The sequence below is a fragment of the Gymnogyps californianus genome, chromosome 13, assembly GCF_018139145.2.
Source record: "Gymnogyps californianus isolate 813 chromosome 13, ASM1813914v2, whole genome shotgun sequence".
In the NCBI taxonomy this organism is placed as follows: Eukaryota; Metazoa; Chordata; class Aves; order Accipitriformes; family Cathartidae; genus Gymnogyps; species Gymnogyps californianus.
Window position 1 is genome coordinate 2860015 of NC_059483.1, and position 17700 is coordinate 2877714.

The 17700-nt window shown below is 43.4% G+C and overlaps 1 protein-coding gene across 1 annotated transcript; it reads left to right on the top strand.

Annotated features, from left to right (window-relative positions):
- The first annotated feature begins 886 nt into the window (after positions 1 to 886).
- IL5RA (interleukin 5 receptor subunit alpha) lies at positions 887 to 16584 on the top strand. The gene is made up of 10 exons (XM_050904815.1): positions 887 to 998; positions 2346 to 2491; positions 3089 to 3227; positions 3752 to 3884; positions 3960 to 4150; positions 5116 to 5261; positions 5894 to 6029; positions 9332 to 9428; positions 14444 to 14525; positions 16492 to 16584. The coding sequence occupies exons 1-10, from the start codon at positions 887 to 889 to the stop codon at positions 16582 to 16584; spliced, it is 1275 nt and encodes a 424-aa protein (XP_050760772.1).
- Positions 16585 to 17700: the final 1116 nt, after the last annotated feature.

Sequence of the window (17700 nt, forward strand, 5' to 3'; positions counted from 1 at the left end):
GTTATTTATTGGAGGTTCAGGGAGAACTGATGGGTTAAAGATGCTTGCTCTGCTCATTACCATGTGAAAATATTATGTTTTCCATACAAGCAATTGCTGTAGTGCCCCAGGGAAGTAGTGCAATTGGGCTGGGAGGGCCAATTTCTCCTTGGTAAGAACACTTTGGAAAGCTGCTGTTCTGTATTTTCATGTTGTTTATATTAGGTTATACATGAATGATTACACAGATTTTTTTTTCTCCCAGTACTTCATGAAACAATCTATAGGAAGCATAAGAACATGCTGGTTTTAAGCATTAAAAATAGTCATTCATTTAAATTAGAAACAAACAAAATAGTTTCTCTTACACCCAGTAATTAACACTGGAGAATTAGCCTTGAGGTGAGCACTGAGACTGCTTCTTTAGCAAGCTTTATTGAAACAGAAACTGGAAAGTAAATTCCAGTAAGTAGCCATTTTATATATATAGTGGCAGCTGAAAATATGGTTATTTCTGTTCTTGGAGTAAGTGGGACTCTACTGGAAGCCAATATACCTGAACCTGACTCACTCCTCTCCCTGGAGAGATGCTCTAATTCCGTGGCTGCTGCTCTGAACATCCACACATGACAGGGTTTGAAACCAGTAGCTTTTTCAAAGAGAGCTGGCAAAAGCAAAGGGAGCAAAATGAAAGGTGGTTGGTGGTACTTATATTAAATTTAGCTATGAAAAGATGCATTTTCCTGCAAGGAAAGGAGAAGAGTCTGTCCCCTGCAAGGTAGCAGTTTCATTCCTTTGATCACGTGGATATACCATGCCCCATGGTTTGTGTGCTTAACACTTGGGATTGCGTTCATTTTTAGCTATCAGCCTCTGTAAAATGGTGACAAGGCACATATGCTGATACATGGTCGTTCTCATTTACCATCTAACGATTATGGCCAGCGTGATGAGAGTTTTTCTGATCCTCCTTTGGACAACGAACTTGGTTCAGCCAAACATACCTCAAGCTGCAGGAGGTAAGGCATTTTCCTTCTAACAGTGCGTAGCTTTAGCACCAGTGGGTGACCAAGGCCCCTCCACGTGTTGGTCAAATGCGCTCTTCTGCACATGAATAAAATAGTCCATGGCGTGCCATGAGTACAGGACCAGAGATGACCACGCTGTGTTAACGTGCTTCCTGGGACAGTTGTACCCTGTCTCAGTTAGATTGCTCCCAGCCAGTGCCTGAGGGCTGTTTTGCTTTGAGAGGGAAGAACCATGAGGCACGTAGACGCAACTTCTGCCATGCCACTTGTCCTCTGGGCTGGACAGTAGTTACTGTCCTGATTTATTCAACAATTTAGTCCAGCCAGAGCAAAGGCATTATTCCAGCTAGCAATTTTACTTCCAGGAACAAAACTGCAGTTAACTGCAGAAACATGATGACACAAAGCATTTCTGGCATAATCCTGGTGTATCAGCAACCTTAATGGTGACATTTTTTGTGGGCATCTCAACAAGGAACATTTTAACGGAACCAGTTCAGCGTGGTTTGTATTGGGGTTTTTCTGAGCCTTCATGAGGCAGTTTTCCTAATGCGAGGTGCATGCTTGAAAATTGAACTAGTGGGCATCAAAGGTTGAAATCACGGGAGAAGAGAAGTGGGGACTGACGTCCCTCAGCTCCCTTGGAGATGGTAATTAAGGGAGGACAGGCTCTGAAGAACTCTAGAAATGGAGGGGAGCAGATTGATTATTTCATTGCCTTGCTATTTATATGCTAACATTTTCCCCCAGCATGAGATCTTCCTCATTTCCATATGAGCTCCAGGAATCCCTCTTGCCCTGTCGTTTTAAATTATCATTCCCATCCTTCTATGTTTTCTTCCATTTGTGCTTAATTCCTCTGTTCATCATTTTGTTTCTTCTCTCACATATAACTCCTTGTGGCTGTCAGCCTTCTCTTAGAAAGCCCTCATGTTATGCTCTTCTGCAAGCTTATGTGGTGAAAATTGTTGGTGCGGTTGATCACTTGATCAGCCCCGTTCCAGTACAGATGCCCAGTGTCTATGTGGCTATAAGGATTGAGTTGAAAAACCTCATTTGAAAAGCCAAATGTAATATATCATCAGAATTTTCAAGTTGAAACTGTTGTAAAAATTCGTTTTTTAAGCTAAGTTTTAACTAAACTTTTATTTGATGAAGTTTTGGTTGTTATTTAAAGATTTTTTCAAATATTAGAAACATTTTATAAGAAGCTGTTGAGAGAACATAATATTGAAATGAAATTATTTGCTTGTATTGCTCATTGCTTGTAAACAGCTATTGCTCTAAACAATTCACTGGATTACTATGTTATGAATATTTTTGTTTTCTCCCTTACAGTTCAGGTTTTCCCACCTGTTAACTTCACCCTTACAGTCTCTGCGTTAGCACAAGTACTTTTGCACTGGAAACCAAACCCTAATCAAGAACAAAAAAACTACACTATTAGATATGATGTGAAAATCCTAAGCCCTGTGCCTGAAGAGGTAAGATAAAAAGATAAGTCCAGTATCCTAAGAAAGTTAAATTCCTGTTGAGTTAAACATGTTGCACCAAACCAGGGTGCAGTAGGTGTGATATGTGTCTTGAACGATTGGCGTATTGAATCACTTATTCTCTTACATCATAAACATATACTTTGAGCACTAGAGAGATTCTTTTTCAACAATGCTTATGGCTACAGCTCTGCTGGGACAAGGATTAGCCTGGGAATCGGCAGTCTCTGCAACGTTCATCTTGGGGGGAAGCTAGATACTGGTTTTAAGTGATATTGCTCCCCGTTCAAGTCAGCTCACTTAATTCACATTGATGCCAGGGTATCATTAAAATGTCAGACCATGTTTCATCACAGCTGTATGCTATAGACAAATTTTTGCTAAGATAAGGGTCCTGCTGTCTTAAATGAGAAACCGTACACGCTTCTTGTGTGGATTATTTGTACTCTCTAGCTTTACACACTTAATACAACCAGCTAAGCTAGCTGGCTGGTTTGCCTCTTTGCAAACACTGGATCAGTCTTTGCAGGTCCCTTAATTCGGCTTCCGTCACATGTGATGCTTATTTGATTTTTTTTTAATTTCAAGTATGATACAAAGAAGACTCACAGTGTCCGAACAGCTGTACTTCATAACGGTTTCTCCGCACACGTTCGGACGTTACTTCTCCATAACAACTTTCAGATGAGAAGTGACTGGGTGAAGGAAAAACTCCCGCCTCTGCCAGGTAAGAAGAAATGCAGGGGAGGTCTGAATTTTGTGTTCTGCCCCGGTCCGTGGACTAGACATCAAAAGGTGACAGGTTTAATACTTGAAAAATACAGCGTTTTCCCCTCTACCTGCTACACTGATCTTACAAAACGATTTAGTCCAGGCCATTCTCTACTGCTGTGGAGCCTGGAGTACAATCTGGAGGTGCAGAACATGGATAACCCATATAAAATTTTCTAAAAATTCCTTGCTAAGGCTAAGATAGCCTACTTTCATACACTCTAGGATATTAAAAGATCATATTGCCTTGGTGTACATGAAATATGTAATGGTGCTGTGTGGTACAGCTTTATTTACACTGTTTGGGAATCTTCATCCATCCATAACTGATAGACCTGTGTGATAAGGAAGAGAATTGGATACAATAGACATAGATATAACGGACCAAAGACTCTAGTCAAAATGTTTCAGCAACATGAATTTCTTACGACTTTTGTAATAAGATTTTTCTTTCTGCTTTATAATTCCTTGACTCTCTAGGTGCTCCAGAGACATCTGTCACTAATTTGTCCTGTGTTACTCGCATCACCATTTCTAGTACTGTTTCTCTCCATTGCACTTGGCTTCCTGGCCAAGGGGCACCAGAAGATACCGAGTACTTTTTATTTTACAGGTTGGTGTTTTCTCCCATTTTAGTCAGCAATGGGTTTCTTTAAGAGCATCGTGTCTCACAAGTATTTTAATTTAGGTATGAGACGTACACTGAAGAATGCCAAGATTATATCAAAGACAAGTGGAACGGGAATACTGAATGCAGATTTTCAGTGACTCATATTGATCCTGAAGAGGTTGACAATCTCATTGTAATACACATTAATGGGTCTAGCAAGTATGCTGCAATCAAACCTTTTCAGCAGTTATTTAACCAAAATGCCATTGGTGAGTAGAAATACATTTAAAAAAAAATATTAAAAATGTCTAACAGAATTGTCAAAAGATTTGTGAGAGAGTATTACTGGATTGAATGGTTCTTGATGCAGGTGGAAGTATGTGCTTGTTTTGCATAGACATCTTCTTAATGAAATTGGAAGAGATTGTAAGACAGAAATGGATGGCTTTAACTTTGATTTAAATATTATAGAATGACAAAAATAAAAAGCTAGAAAATACAATTAGTTATTCTGTTTGTTAGCCAAAGCATCATTTCCAATATTCAATTTCAATTGATTTAGCCAATATACTTTCAAGTACAGTTTTTACTACCTTTTATTTTACAGCCTTTCTTTAAAAGGAAAAAGACGCATGATGATGTTCAAGATAACCGTGTCCTTTTAAAGAAAGGCATTAGACTGTCGAATAAAAGGTAGTATCAGCCATGACTGTCTATCATCTTTCATCCACCCAAATAATTTCTTTTCCTTCATTAGTTCCATGCCTTTCGCTTTTTTGTAAACAGGTGACATTTCCCTTTTTCATGGCTTCACTAAGATAAAATAGTTGACATACTTTCTTCTTAGAAATCATCCCCATAATAGCTGCTGATCCTTTGAATTCATTCCAGTTTTCAGTAACTCTCCTGGTTACATCTGATTTTTTCCTGAAAAGAAGTTTTTCTAACTGTTCTATCATTATTTTCATGCTTTTGTGAAAATTAATCCCCCGCCCCCCCCCAGTAATCTAGTTCTCCAAAACTTTTAAATGGATTTTTAAAACTGTTTTCCCTTAACTGTTTTCTCCAATATAGTTATTTCTCCTAAATCCTTATCTTTACTGTCCAAAATGTGAAGTAAATTCAAGGATTATAGGTCCTACTTGGAAACACTATCAAGTTATAAAGTGCTCCAATTGTTAGTATTTAAACTTTGCTCTATAAATAACTTACCAGTACAGTTTTCTTTTTGTAGACAAAGTGAATGTTCCCAGAAATGTCACTGTATTCTTAGAGCAAAATGATCTCCTGGCCACATGGGAGAAGCCAATTTCTCCTTTCCCTAAAGAATGTTTTGAATACGAATTTTACCTCTTCAACTTGAAGTCAGGTAACAAGCAGGTAATTGCTTCTCTGATGCCCAAGTATTACATAGCATTCCTGTCTCTGAGCTGATTGTCCTAGATAGCTAGAATTTGCCTTTATGCCACCTGGTGAAAAGGTCTTCATATTCATGGATATGTTACAGATTTTAAAACATTTAAAATAAAACCTGCTATTCGTACATTTTTGAAACTATGGACTTCTGGTGAAACTTGTGTCCCATTTGTGACTAGGATGCAGCAAAGCCAAAGTCTCATCCATTTTCATATTTTTCCTCTTTTTCTGGACGTCATTTATGTCTGCAACAAACTATCCCCAAGAGACTTAGGAGACGAAAATTGGAGTTATTCAGTTTTATGCATCTGGGTTCAGAACAGTAGGAGGATGGACAAATCTGAAAATCCAGCATTAAGTGTCTTAAGGAAGAATGCAAAAATGAGGCATCTGTCAAGAATTTGCCCTGAAATATTGGTGTATTATGAGAGAAAATACACCTGTAAAAATAGAGATCTTATGTCAAAAGCAAGGCCAGATGCTCACTGTTAATCTAGTAAAGGAGTTTTAAAAAAATAAAAACATGATTGAAGTTTGTTTTCTGAATTGTTTAGTCTTAAGTAATCTATAACAGTACAATATTATTTTCCTAACAGATATTCAAAATATCCTCAAACGACTTCAGATTACGGATTGATGTTACCAGCAGGTATTCCATACAAATAAGAGCTAATCATCACATATGTTGTACGAGAGGATTTTGGAGTGACTGGAGTGAAATTATTTATGTTGGTAAGAATGACATGCTTCTGTCTTGTAGTGAATATTATTACATTGCTGGAAAGCAAATGCTGCCTAATCGTGAGCATGCACACCACCAAGTAATTTTAACAGAAGCCAGGAAAATAGGTATTTGAAGAAAGAAACTGACTTGTTAATGCCAAGGGGAGTTAAATCTGTGTTCCATTAAAAATTTAAAAAAAAATCTCCCAAGCAAACTTTTGGACATATGGAGGCATTTTTTAGACAGTGTTTTGTTTTCACATGCTTATGTTTTCAGAGACTGCTTTAAACTAGCTTAAGGCCTAAGTTCTAGGTACGGCCTTTTAGTTGCATTACTTCTTTAGTTTTTACATGTGTTTCCCTGGCATGCATTGTGATGTTCATGCTGGAAGTTAATATGAGTGATTATGTCAACTATTACTTTACTGGAGCTATCTGACCTCTTAAATGTTGGGGGGGAAAAAAGAGCGTGGTTTTAGCATCTTTGGAACATGATAATTTGCCCCACTTTGTTCTGTATTTCCTGCTTGCTGAACATGTTTTTCTGGAACTAACAGTTTCCTTATCATGGCACGTTATCAACTGTTTCTTCTTAGACATCCTCCTTTGCTCTTATCTTTTGAGTTTCTTAACTTCCTGGTTTTCACAAAAAAAAAAAAAAAAGTCCCTAACACTCTCCTGTTTACTGCACTTTTCCCTCTTATATCTGTTTGCTCGTGAATGCGATTAAATCTGCTGGCGTTTTGCTGCCTGACTCTTAACACATCCCCTTGACCTTCCCACCTGGCTCCATGGCACTGACGAGCCCTTGGGAGAGAGGCTCAGCAACCCGACCACTCACCTGGGGCAGGGGGGGGCTGACCAAACATCTCATTAATTAAGAAAACTGGGCCTGTCTATTAGCCTCATGCACCTATATCTGGGAAACATTCGGATGAGACCAACTTTAAGACCAGTAGACCTCTTCTGAGCCCATACCCTGAGAAAAAACACTGGCCTAGACTGTCCATCCTGTAGCAACAATCCTCCAACTTCGTTAAAAACTGAAACACAATTCTGGTTTCTTTCCTTGCGCTGTGGTGATGAAACCCTGTGAAATGCGGCCGTACGCTGCCAAAGCGGGCATTGTAAAACTGCACCTTGATACCAGCTGTCTCTAAAAGGTTGTTTAGAAGCATTACAGTCAAACAAACCTAGATAAAAATCATTAGTGCAGCCAAGTAGGCTGGACACCCTCGTTAACTAGGCACGGCAGCTTGATACAAATCAAATCTGTGAAGCTGTAGGTACGTGTGAACAGCCACTGCCAGGGTTCACAGTTTAAAAGATCCACAGGTCAAGTTTGGGGCTGAGAAGTGCCTCACAGCACATTTGTGCTGTCCCGATTCTGCTTTCCCAGCAAGGCGGAAAGGTTTGAGGGCCCCTCTATGTCAGCCGGAGCACTTTTGGAGCTGTCTCTGCTGTGCAGCGTGACGATGACTGAGGAGCCTGGAAACATCGCCCTTACGGATGCCTCTACTCACGCAAATGTCAAATATGGAAAATTCATTCTGATGGTAAAAAAAAAAAAGTTAGTCTTCCATAAAAATTTACTTAAATCTCAAAAATAGCCAAGGATAGGTCCAATTACTTCAGTTTTTCTTGTGAAGAGGGGTTTTTGGAGGCTTGTTGCAGTTCACTGACACAATACAGGTTACTGCATAAGTCGCTGGGTTTCAGTACGTACTTCAGCCAGTCTCATGAGCGTTGCTGTTAACTTGCTCTGTGGCTCTGAGGAAGTTTCATCTGTTCCCTCCGTTTCATGTGTTATGTGGACACCTCTCACTGGGCAGGTGCACATGCTCATGCTGGTTCATAGTGGTGTGCGGGGCTGGGCTGGTACCTCTGGGCACGTCTCCCAGAGAAGCCCGAGGAGGAGCGCGCCGGGCAGGTCCCCAGAGCCACGGCACAGGCTCTGCAATTGCTCCTTCTCCCACACCTTACTCCGAGTTGCAGTGAGACTTCGTGCTGCCTGATCATGCCTTTTGGGGGCCATTGCCAACCGACATAAGATGGAAGAGACTTAGGACCCTGCCATTTTTGGTTTGGAAAATGGAGACACTTCCCAGCCTTCATGCTGGGAGGCTTAAAATTGGTTTATGGGACTTAACTGTTTTCCACAGTTTGCTGCCCCAGTAATCCTCAAGACTTACATGAAGCATAACTCATTGACAGTTACATCCTAAATCTTATTTTCTTGAAAGAAAAGTGGTAAACCTGAAGACAAAATAAACCATCCTAACCCGTTTGTAATTGCAAGGTTGACTGTGTACCCCCATCGGGGTGGTATGGAGGCACAGGACGGATCACGCAGGCCTGCTTATGGCGTCATCCACACGCTGCTCTCAGGGACTGCCGTGCCACCACAGCCGTCAGTGGAGACAGCAGGCTCAGCTCCTCGTTTCTCAGAAACAAATCTGGCCACAATTGAATATTGTTTTGTCTACAGCACCAATAAACCCAGCACTCCTGCTGCTGGCCGATTTATGTCCTTTCAATTACCTGGTAATGGCAGTGCTGACACCTTGATGCATGGGACGGGTAGTTATCGGAAGCACACGCGGACTCGGCAGCCTTTTGAAAATGCAGTTCAATGTAAATGTTTTTGTTATATGGCATAATGTGGCACAAAATAATGGTCATGGTCACTGTGCAATGCCTTTTCAAAACAGAAACATTGACCTTGATAGAAATACCTGTGTCTGCTCACAGGCAGAGGCAGTAGAGAAATTCTTCCTGAGGAAATGTATCAGCAACCAGCTCACAAGAAAAATGAGGGGTTTCGATGTCTTTTTTACAGGCGAGTTTAGGAAGCCAGAGAAATCCAGTTCCTGGCTAGAAAGGATTAACAGAAATGAAGGATGGTTTAATGGAAAGCAAACAGTTTGTGCCTGAGATTATCAGCAAACAGTGTCTTTGCTGAGTACCAGTCACGTGCTCGCTGCATGGCATTGCGTGTCTCAGGACGGCAGCTAACGGACCGTATCGTCCTTCTGGTGGGCCTGGCTCCTCATGCTTCTCCACTTGTTCTCTCCTTCACATCAAAATGAAAGAAATTTCTTGTTGAAATTAGAAAGTCAGTTTCATGGAAATTGTTCGTGAAGCTCTGCGTTTAATTTCTAATGGTAGACAGCAAGTCTTCATTGTCTGTATGTTAATTTGTGATCTGAATATAATCACATAAAACAGCTGATGAAATCTTTTGTAAGAGTGTGTTTAAAATAATCTGCACTAAAATAATATATTTAATTTCTTTTTTTCTTGAAATTCAGGGCAAAACAAACTGGAGAATCCCGTAGCCTGGATTCTCACTGTGCTTTGTGTGTCCACGTGCTGCACGTTCCTGCTTGTTGCTATAATATCCAAAATGTAAGTATCACCGTCTTCTTTTTAATTACAGTATAACTAAGGACTAGGTGTTCAACAGGCGTGTGGGGATGTTATGAGCTTTGCTTAATTTTAAGAAAGGGCACTGAGTTTGGTATTCAAGCATAATTATATAAAGCGAAAGTACTGAAAAGTAATAATCATCAGCCTCATTAATTATCAACAATAACATTCAGCAAAATTAGTGGGGTAAGAGGGTTATTCAATTTAATCTTAAACAACAAAACTATATACTGAGTGAGGTGAATTTGTTAAAAATCTGTTTGTCCTTATCTCGTTTCTTCACTTAAATGGATCTCGTTGGGCCAATGATTTCCCCAGGAGGACTCTGTCTTTAACCCTGGTGAAAGCTGCTGAGAGCATCTTTCATGGCTAAAATGTACAGACCAATATTTTCTCAGTCTTGTCTAGTTCAGCCTGCAGACTTACACTCTATATTGGGCGCTGGGCATGTAGTCTGAATTTCAGTTGACATCAAAGGAGCATGGTAGATGCTCTGAAGAGGTAAAAATTCAGTGCTTTTGTGCTTGCTGCTCCTCTTGACCTCTTAACAGCAAGTGCATTGAACTATTGTTTGCTTTGAGTTTCTGAATTATTTGTTTAGTTTATTTTTAATTACTACAGAAGCTATGGATGCTATGTAGTAAAAACAGATGCCATATAGCCAAACTTCCCAAAACATGCTGTGAAGAAGCCCAGATACACTTCGGATTTCTGTAGCTGTCACTAGTCAAATCATGAGTGATGACTTAAAGAATCAATGTAATTACAAGCTTCTCCCCTGAAACATGCATCAAGCAGCAATTATCAGTCCACAATAAACACAGCTCCCAGTAATGTAAGTGCTGTCCTTGACTCTGCTAATTTCTTATTCATTTCTTTAATGCGTTTTAATTTATTGGTCATCCTGATGTGTCCTTGGCTATTTTCCTTTCCATACCACATTTCCTTTATCAAATAAAGGTCTTGTCTACAGGAATGTTACATTAGAGTAAGTGTTACCAACTCTCCCTAAAGTGTCTGGTGTCTATGATAACCTGTTCTTAAGCCAATTGAATTAGCATAGCAGGTCTCAATAAGCAATCTTTTTTGGAACAAGATAGATTAACTCCCGAGAGAGTTTATTCATGTTGTGCTTCGTATGCACTTGTTCCCAGCTATGCAGCCTTGATGTATTGGTGGAAATCCCCAAACCGCTCTTATTCACATCACTGATTCTTTTATGGATTGGCCTGTCTGTACAGCTGTAGGTCCTCCACTGCTCCAGCATCATCTTCATCAGCTCTCTCCTCTCTCTTTGGGACAGCAAAACACCAACACCAGTTAGTGCCAACACCAGTTAGTAGCAGTCGTGCTGCTCAGTGTTTTCCTGTGGAGTTCTGCAAGTATTATGCAGTTACCCCATGTGGAGATCCTGAAATAGATATAGGGGGAGCAATAGGTATACGGGAAGACTTGTACTCAAGGACCAGCTTGAAGATGCTGTACTAATGCATTTTATGAACTTTAATAGATTAGGCAAATTTAAGCTAGCTTTTCCAGGTTCAGCTGCTTGATGCTACATTGGTTGTTTCTAGGAGTCTCTCTCTGCCTGGCTAGTATGTTAATTCCCTAGCACCCAAAGGCTCGTTACATTCCATCTTTGCCAAAATGATTAAAATTTTATCTGCCTGCTGCACTGAATTTCATGAAGTTGCTAGCTTTACTCCACCCTTCCCAAGCTGCTTCTTGCTCAGTGTCCTTGCCACTTCTCTAATCCTCCAGCCTGGCCTGGGAGGAGGTGGGAAGTGTAAGAAGAAGAAATGCAGTGCTTAGCCTGCTCATTTGTTGTATCTGCAGATATTAAAAAAATAGAACAGGTTCCTTAGATCACAGTTTCGTTAGTACTCTCAGTTTTTACTGCTCTTGAAAATTCATGAAGTGTACCATGCAATTCAAGCCACAGAATCATTTCAAATTTCATACGATTTGAAGCCATTAGAAGGAATTTCATTACCGCAAAGAGTTCTATAATTTTTTCTGTGTGCTTCCTGGTAATTGTAGGCATCAGAGATACAGCCCACCGTTTGGGAGAAACGCTACAAGGCAAAGTAGCCCTTTGGGACTGTTTGGATAGTCTTTTCCCTTCACTTACTTGCAGTAGCTGGTGGGGTTACTGTCTTGATAAAAAGCACAACTGAATGTTTTCCTAGTTTGCCCTCTGTCTTTATGAATGAGCATCTTCTGTACTTCCTTAGGCTGTACCTTGGAATAACATTTTCTCCTGGAGGTGAGCCCACAGGAGGATGTAGTTAATAACTTGCTCCCAGCTGCTCTCCACTTAATTGACATGAGGACAGTCAGTGGCCCTCCGTGCCCTGAAATCAATGTGGTCATCCCGACCTCCACCAGGTACCCCTCCCTCTTCTGCACCCCACTCCAGTCCACGACCGGCAGTCACCAGCCACCCGCTGCAGGGAAGTCGTTCGGAAAATGTCACAAGGAATCTCGGTGGAGGCAAGGCACTAGAAAAGGCACTCTAACATGCTGTGAAAACAAATATTTTATCAATCTCATCGTAGCAGTTAGAAGAGGGAAAAGAAGAACTTGTTCTCCTACTTATTTCTCTTTATTTATCTTTGGCCTTTTCATGTCACAGCCTGTGGGAAAAGTGGCAAATTTCAGAAAGACAGGCACAGCACAATAACTGCGGGCCCTGAAACGCTGAGTTAAGGCACGAGGGTCCCGTGGGGTGTTTCCAAAGCCTGAAGGTCCAAGTAGTGCTAATGGAAAGGGCCGTGCTCTAACCCGTGTAGAGACAAGCAGAGATAACTGGAACACTTTTTGTGACAAGATATTTAATCACATAACTCCAACTTTTCAGTGTCCTGCAAAAAAGAACAAGACCATTCTGAGGGCACCACTGTCACCACCCCCACCAACGCCTCACTGCAAAGACTCTTGCACCTGAGGGGCAAGCAGCCCCCACGAACACAAGTGTGCTTCTGCCTCATTTCTGTTGGGCATTTGGGCACCCCTCCTTAAGTGTTTCTATTCCAGAAGCGACATGTAACTTATGCTTTTTGCTGACTCAATAAATAATTTTGATATGGCTCCATCAAAATCTTTTATTGACAAACAGCACAACTAGAAACGCGCCAACTCCAAACAAAACCAAATCTTGTTGGTTACATTGCACAGCAATAGCATAAATCAAAACCACGCTCAGAGCTGAAATAAGATGCAGGTGAAATCATGTGGCCTCCATGGCCTTCCTCCTGAAAGGCTTGGGAGACCCGATGGAGTGCAGGAGCCTTGAAGACAACAGCGCTTGCAAAGCTAACCTGGGTATGGTCACAAAGACCTAACCCTTAGCAGGAAAGCTGGGAAGAGTAGGGATGATGCCAGGCGCTGGAGTGTTAATATCGGCATTCATCCCGGTCCCACTCCTGAGTTACACCAGCAGCCACCTTACTGTCCCGCTCTGCTGGTGGTGACTGCACAGCCTGACTTGTCCTCTGCAGCCAGCCATGGTTGGACTGTGTTCAGCGTTTCAACAAAGAGGATGCAAATGTCTCCTAAAAACAACTGACTTTTACACCCTGCTTTTCCTCCCCACATTCCCACTTCTGGCTGTACACCTCCATCACAAACCCTTGTCCATGTGCAGCAGTGGGGAGACAACCCATAGCTTGCTTGGTCAGGTCTATCGTGTGAGCAGTGGTATGGCCCTTCCCTTCGCCTAATAATTAGTTAAGCATCAATGTCTCCTTCAAGGCAGCAGCAGCTCAGCCAGGAAGGTTTAGCTCCAAACTGATAGTCAGAAAATATTATTCGTCCTCACCTCCCTGGTGAGGAGGAATAATAGGATAAAAGAAAACTTGACAGAGCTCAGAAAGCTTTTGGAAGAAGAATAGTCATAAGAACATAAGCACTGAACTAACCAGACGTCAGTCAGGAGAATTCTCACAAAATAAACGGGGCAGAGGAGCAGATCTGCCCTTGGTCCCAGCAGCTAGGGCTCCACACCTTGCCCACCTCTCTGCTTCATGGATGTCTCCCTGGCTTGCTCCACAGAACAGGCGCCGGATACTGATTCTGGGCTGAACCCCTATAATCTTCCCTCAGGCCAAGTTCCCATTAAAATCTGGCCCTATTTGGACATCGTGCTATCCAGGGGCAGAGAGAGTGAATGCGTTTTGGTGATTGAAATGTGAAGTCTGTACTCTGGGATATATCAAAGACAAGAAAAAGTTCACTCTGCAGCACTTGCTATCACAAAAATACATATGCCTGTATGCTTGAGCCAGACTAAAGAGTGTCAGGCAGGGAAGGAGAATCTCAAAGGGTGTTAGCAGGATGAGTTATTACATTGCTAAGCAGAACCGTTTGCTGTCAGCCATCTCTGGTCCCGTTCCTTGCCTCCTCCTTGTTCCCTCAGCACGCAGTTATTTGCAGTTGCTCTCCCACCACGAGACACGGGCAGATTATGTCTGGAAACCAAAGCCTGAGCAAGAGGCAGCCTGTCTTGAATGTCCAAACAAAGTAGATGACAACGCAGCCCTTGGGAAGAACGCGAGTGCAAGCAGACAGATCAGAGCAATTAATTTCTCTCCAAGACAGGCCTATTGCTCGCTGTTAAAAGCTGCGGCAGTGTCCCCTTGGCTCGGACCTTCCAGCCCAGCTCTCTGCTGCGGCTGCGATGGGAGAGGCTGATGGGGGAGAGCGTCAGCCCACCACCTCTTTGCCATCCGCATGTCCCCAGGGTCCAGAAGTGTCCTGGTAGGAATGGCACACCTGCCCAGTCCTCAGGGTGTCCGCTGGTGGACCATTATCCGTTACTTTCATCCCTTTTGAACCTGCTGCTGCTGTCAGATGCCGATGACTGAGTGGGGCAGGAGGGCTGGCGGTGCAAGGAGACGTGCCTTCTTGCGGGGCTAAACACGTGCTGCTTGTCGAATACGTCGTCCATCAGAAAAAGCAATTCTTTCACATCCCTCCCCTACTGTTTTTTGCAGAAACCAAGTATGGAGTAAACTGTTTCCACCAATTCCAACACCCAGCAACAAATTCAGAGATCCCTTCCCAAACGACTACGAGGTAAAATAACATTTTATTCACTCTTTTTTTTTTTTTGACTAGAAGGAACACTTGTGTTTGTGTGCTGCTCTTTCCCTGTCAGGCTGTGAGCATATAGCTTGGTACAGCTCAGTGAAAGCCTTTTGACCTCTTAGAATTTCTAATGTCCATATTACATGTGGACTATCTTGTCAACTGTGTTGTGCAAAACATGCCAAATGGGAAATTCATGGGTGCAGTTAACGTAATGATACGCACAGCCCTGACTACGAGTCTATCATCGAGTTAGCCATCGACTTTAGCAATTTGTGAGGCTGTTCTTGCAATCGTAACTGCTGTGGTCGGTTCTCGCCTGGCTGTGTGGCCACCTCCTCTGCTGAGGACAGGTCCCAGTCTGCAGTAGCTCTGGATCTGGCCTTGTTTGTAGATGAAGTGTTTTGGAGAGGGTTAAAAATGAACAAAAGGATTAAGTGCTATTGTCGAGTGCTTTTCTAATATGCAACGAATTTCAGGCACACTGAGCGGTACCTACGGCTCTGCTTTTTGTACGGAAATCCAGTGCAGTTGCTCCTTCCACTGAGCACAGCCAGGCAGATAGCTCTGCCTTGGCAGGGACTGGAGGCTGACTCCTGGAGAGCTGATTTATTTTGTGAAACCTAACAATGGGAAATGTTTTGGTCCTACTGTTAAGCTGGTCTTAAGCCTTATTATGTTTGCTGTTACTCCTGATAAATACATTTGCCTTACAGATAAGATAAAACTCCTCATTGTCTGCTCAAGGGATAGTGCTGCTCAGTAACTTGATTTTAATTTGTCCCCTTAGAATAGGGGTTTGATTTTTTGGGTATTGTTCTTATTCCATGGTCTGGTCAAGGAAACAGGCTTAAAAGATTATCATATAACGTTTGTTTTTAATTAAATTCACTGGTGTAAAATAACACGACTTAGGGTATCACAAATAAGAATATGAGAAATAGCAAATATTAACAGTGCAGCTAGAAAATGTGAGCTTACAAAGGTTGTTTTCACATTATCAAAACCAGCACTGCCTTGTATTTAGTCGTCTCTTTATTTAAAGTGAGCTCGGTGTGGGTAGGCGATACCAGCTGGAGGCTTTCTGCTGGCACGGCGGCTGCCGGGGCGGTGGCACTGGCAGGGAGAGGTGAGGACACGGCGCCGGTGTCTCTGCTGAGATCGCCCGGGAGACTGAAACCCCCAGCAGCTGTTTGTTGTGGGCATTCAGTTCCTAAATTTGTAGCGTAAACAGCGGGGCGAGGTGACGAAAGCCCCGCGCAGCGATGGCAGCGCGGCCCGTGGGAACCGCGCTCGGCCCCCGAGGAGCGGCTCTGCCTCCCGCCGCCCCTGCGGCCTTCCCAGCAGCTGAACTACTGCTTTCTGCTTCCTTCGGCGAGTCACCCCGTCCCTGCACGCTTGCTTGCACCACTCTGCTCAGTACCGAGGGGTCGGGACGTGGCCCCACAAGTGGGCTTCGCTGCCGTGTATTCAGAAAAATTTGCGTGCCTTGTAACACGCCCTCCAGCTCCTCCTGGGGCTCTTCGTCCTTGGCTACGGAGGGGCGTCTCGGGGCCACCCTGGTCAACTGTGTTGTGCAAAACATGCCAAATGGGAAATTTGTGGGTGCAGGGGGTTGCTGGCCCGAGGGACAGGGTGATGAGCAGCCCTGTGAGAACTTCAGTGGGAATGTGAACTTTCTGGTGCAATTCTTCTGTTGAACCCAATGCTCTTTCTCGGCTCTTACCTCACGAAACGTTTTGGGTGAATTCCTCTTTAAATGCACCAACTTGAAACACGGTGTTCTGCAAACCATGTTGTTAAGTGAGGGCTTTGCAGCATTTGTTTCATAATGAATATTCAACGCAGGCTTAAAACGATATGTCGTGACTCCTCTCTCTTAATTAGCGCAGTTCAGTTGACAACCTCACTTGACCTCCCAGCTCGCCAGCTAAAAGCAGTGTTTGCTTTCCAGAGAGCACGCACCTGCACCAGCGAGACGGAGACCGAGTTCGGCAGCTTCGCTGAAGATCTCTACTGCAGCGCCCTTGACGACTCTGTCTTCTGAGAGGCTGCGGGGCTGGCGAGGCTGCGCGGCCCCGGCACGCCACCCAGCATCGCCGGAGCGGGCTTCGTGTCACCTCCGCTGCGGTGGCGTTTCCAACCGGGGGACCAGGACTTGCTTCCACCAGGTGCCTTGCGGAATGATAAGCTACTAAACAAAAAGTCCCAGTTTAAGCAGGATATAAGTACACGGTACAAGGGCCGTGTAGGAAAAAAAAAATATTCTGGAAAAGAGCTAATGGCTTTTTTTCTGGTTGACAGCTTAATCTTCTGGATTTTTGTTTTGTTTTAAATAACTCTGACAACTCAAGATGCAAAATGCAAACTGAGACTTGGCACAGCCCTGTGTATGGCGCAAGGTACCCAGCCGTGGTCCCTGACAGCGACCAAGGTGGGTCAAATACTAGGAAAAGAGTAAAACAAGCTGTAGAGCACCCCAGTGCTGTCATCCCCGGTGCTGCACGGCTACAGCAAGTCCATCATGAGAGTGGGACCCACACTTGGTCTTCACCGATACACTTTGTAATGAAACAGTGTGTCCTCGGCCAATAACCTGAATAACCTCCATGGAAATGCAATTCATTGATAAAGGGAGCGCCTGTCTGTGCTGCGTGCGAGCTGCGAGCCGTGCAGCCAGACCGCTCCTGCGTGGGGACTGCTTGAACGGTGCAACGGCCAGGCCGTGCCCGACATGGCAGTGTCCCTCGTGTACTGCACGAAGGTACTTACATCTTGCGATCTAAGTAAACATAGCACCAATTTTGGATGTGGGGAAGAGGCTGTCTCAGTTGCAGGACTTCATAAATCCTGAAAGCCTATGGATTTAATAGGCTATTTAAGACAAGGTTAGTTTGCCTATGCAGCTGACGTACAATTAGAGTCTCATTACTTTTGTGCACGAAGCTAGCACCTTGCTGTGCTACTTTTGGACACACAGGTAGCACATTGCCTCGTTGTTTGTGTGCACGCAGCTGGCGCCTTGCTGCCACAGGCACAGCTCCCAAAATCTCGGGGTTCGTGTGCGTGGCAGGTTTTGCAGGTGGCCTGGGCTGCTGCACGGGTTGTGCGCGCTGCAGGCCTGCGAGGAGCCGCATTTAAGCCTACAGTAAATTCACGGCTG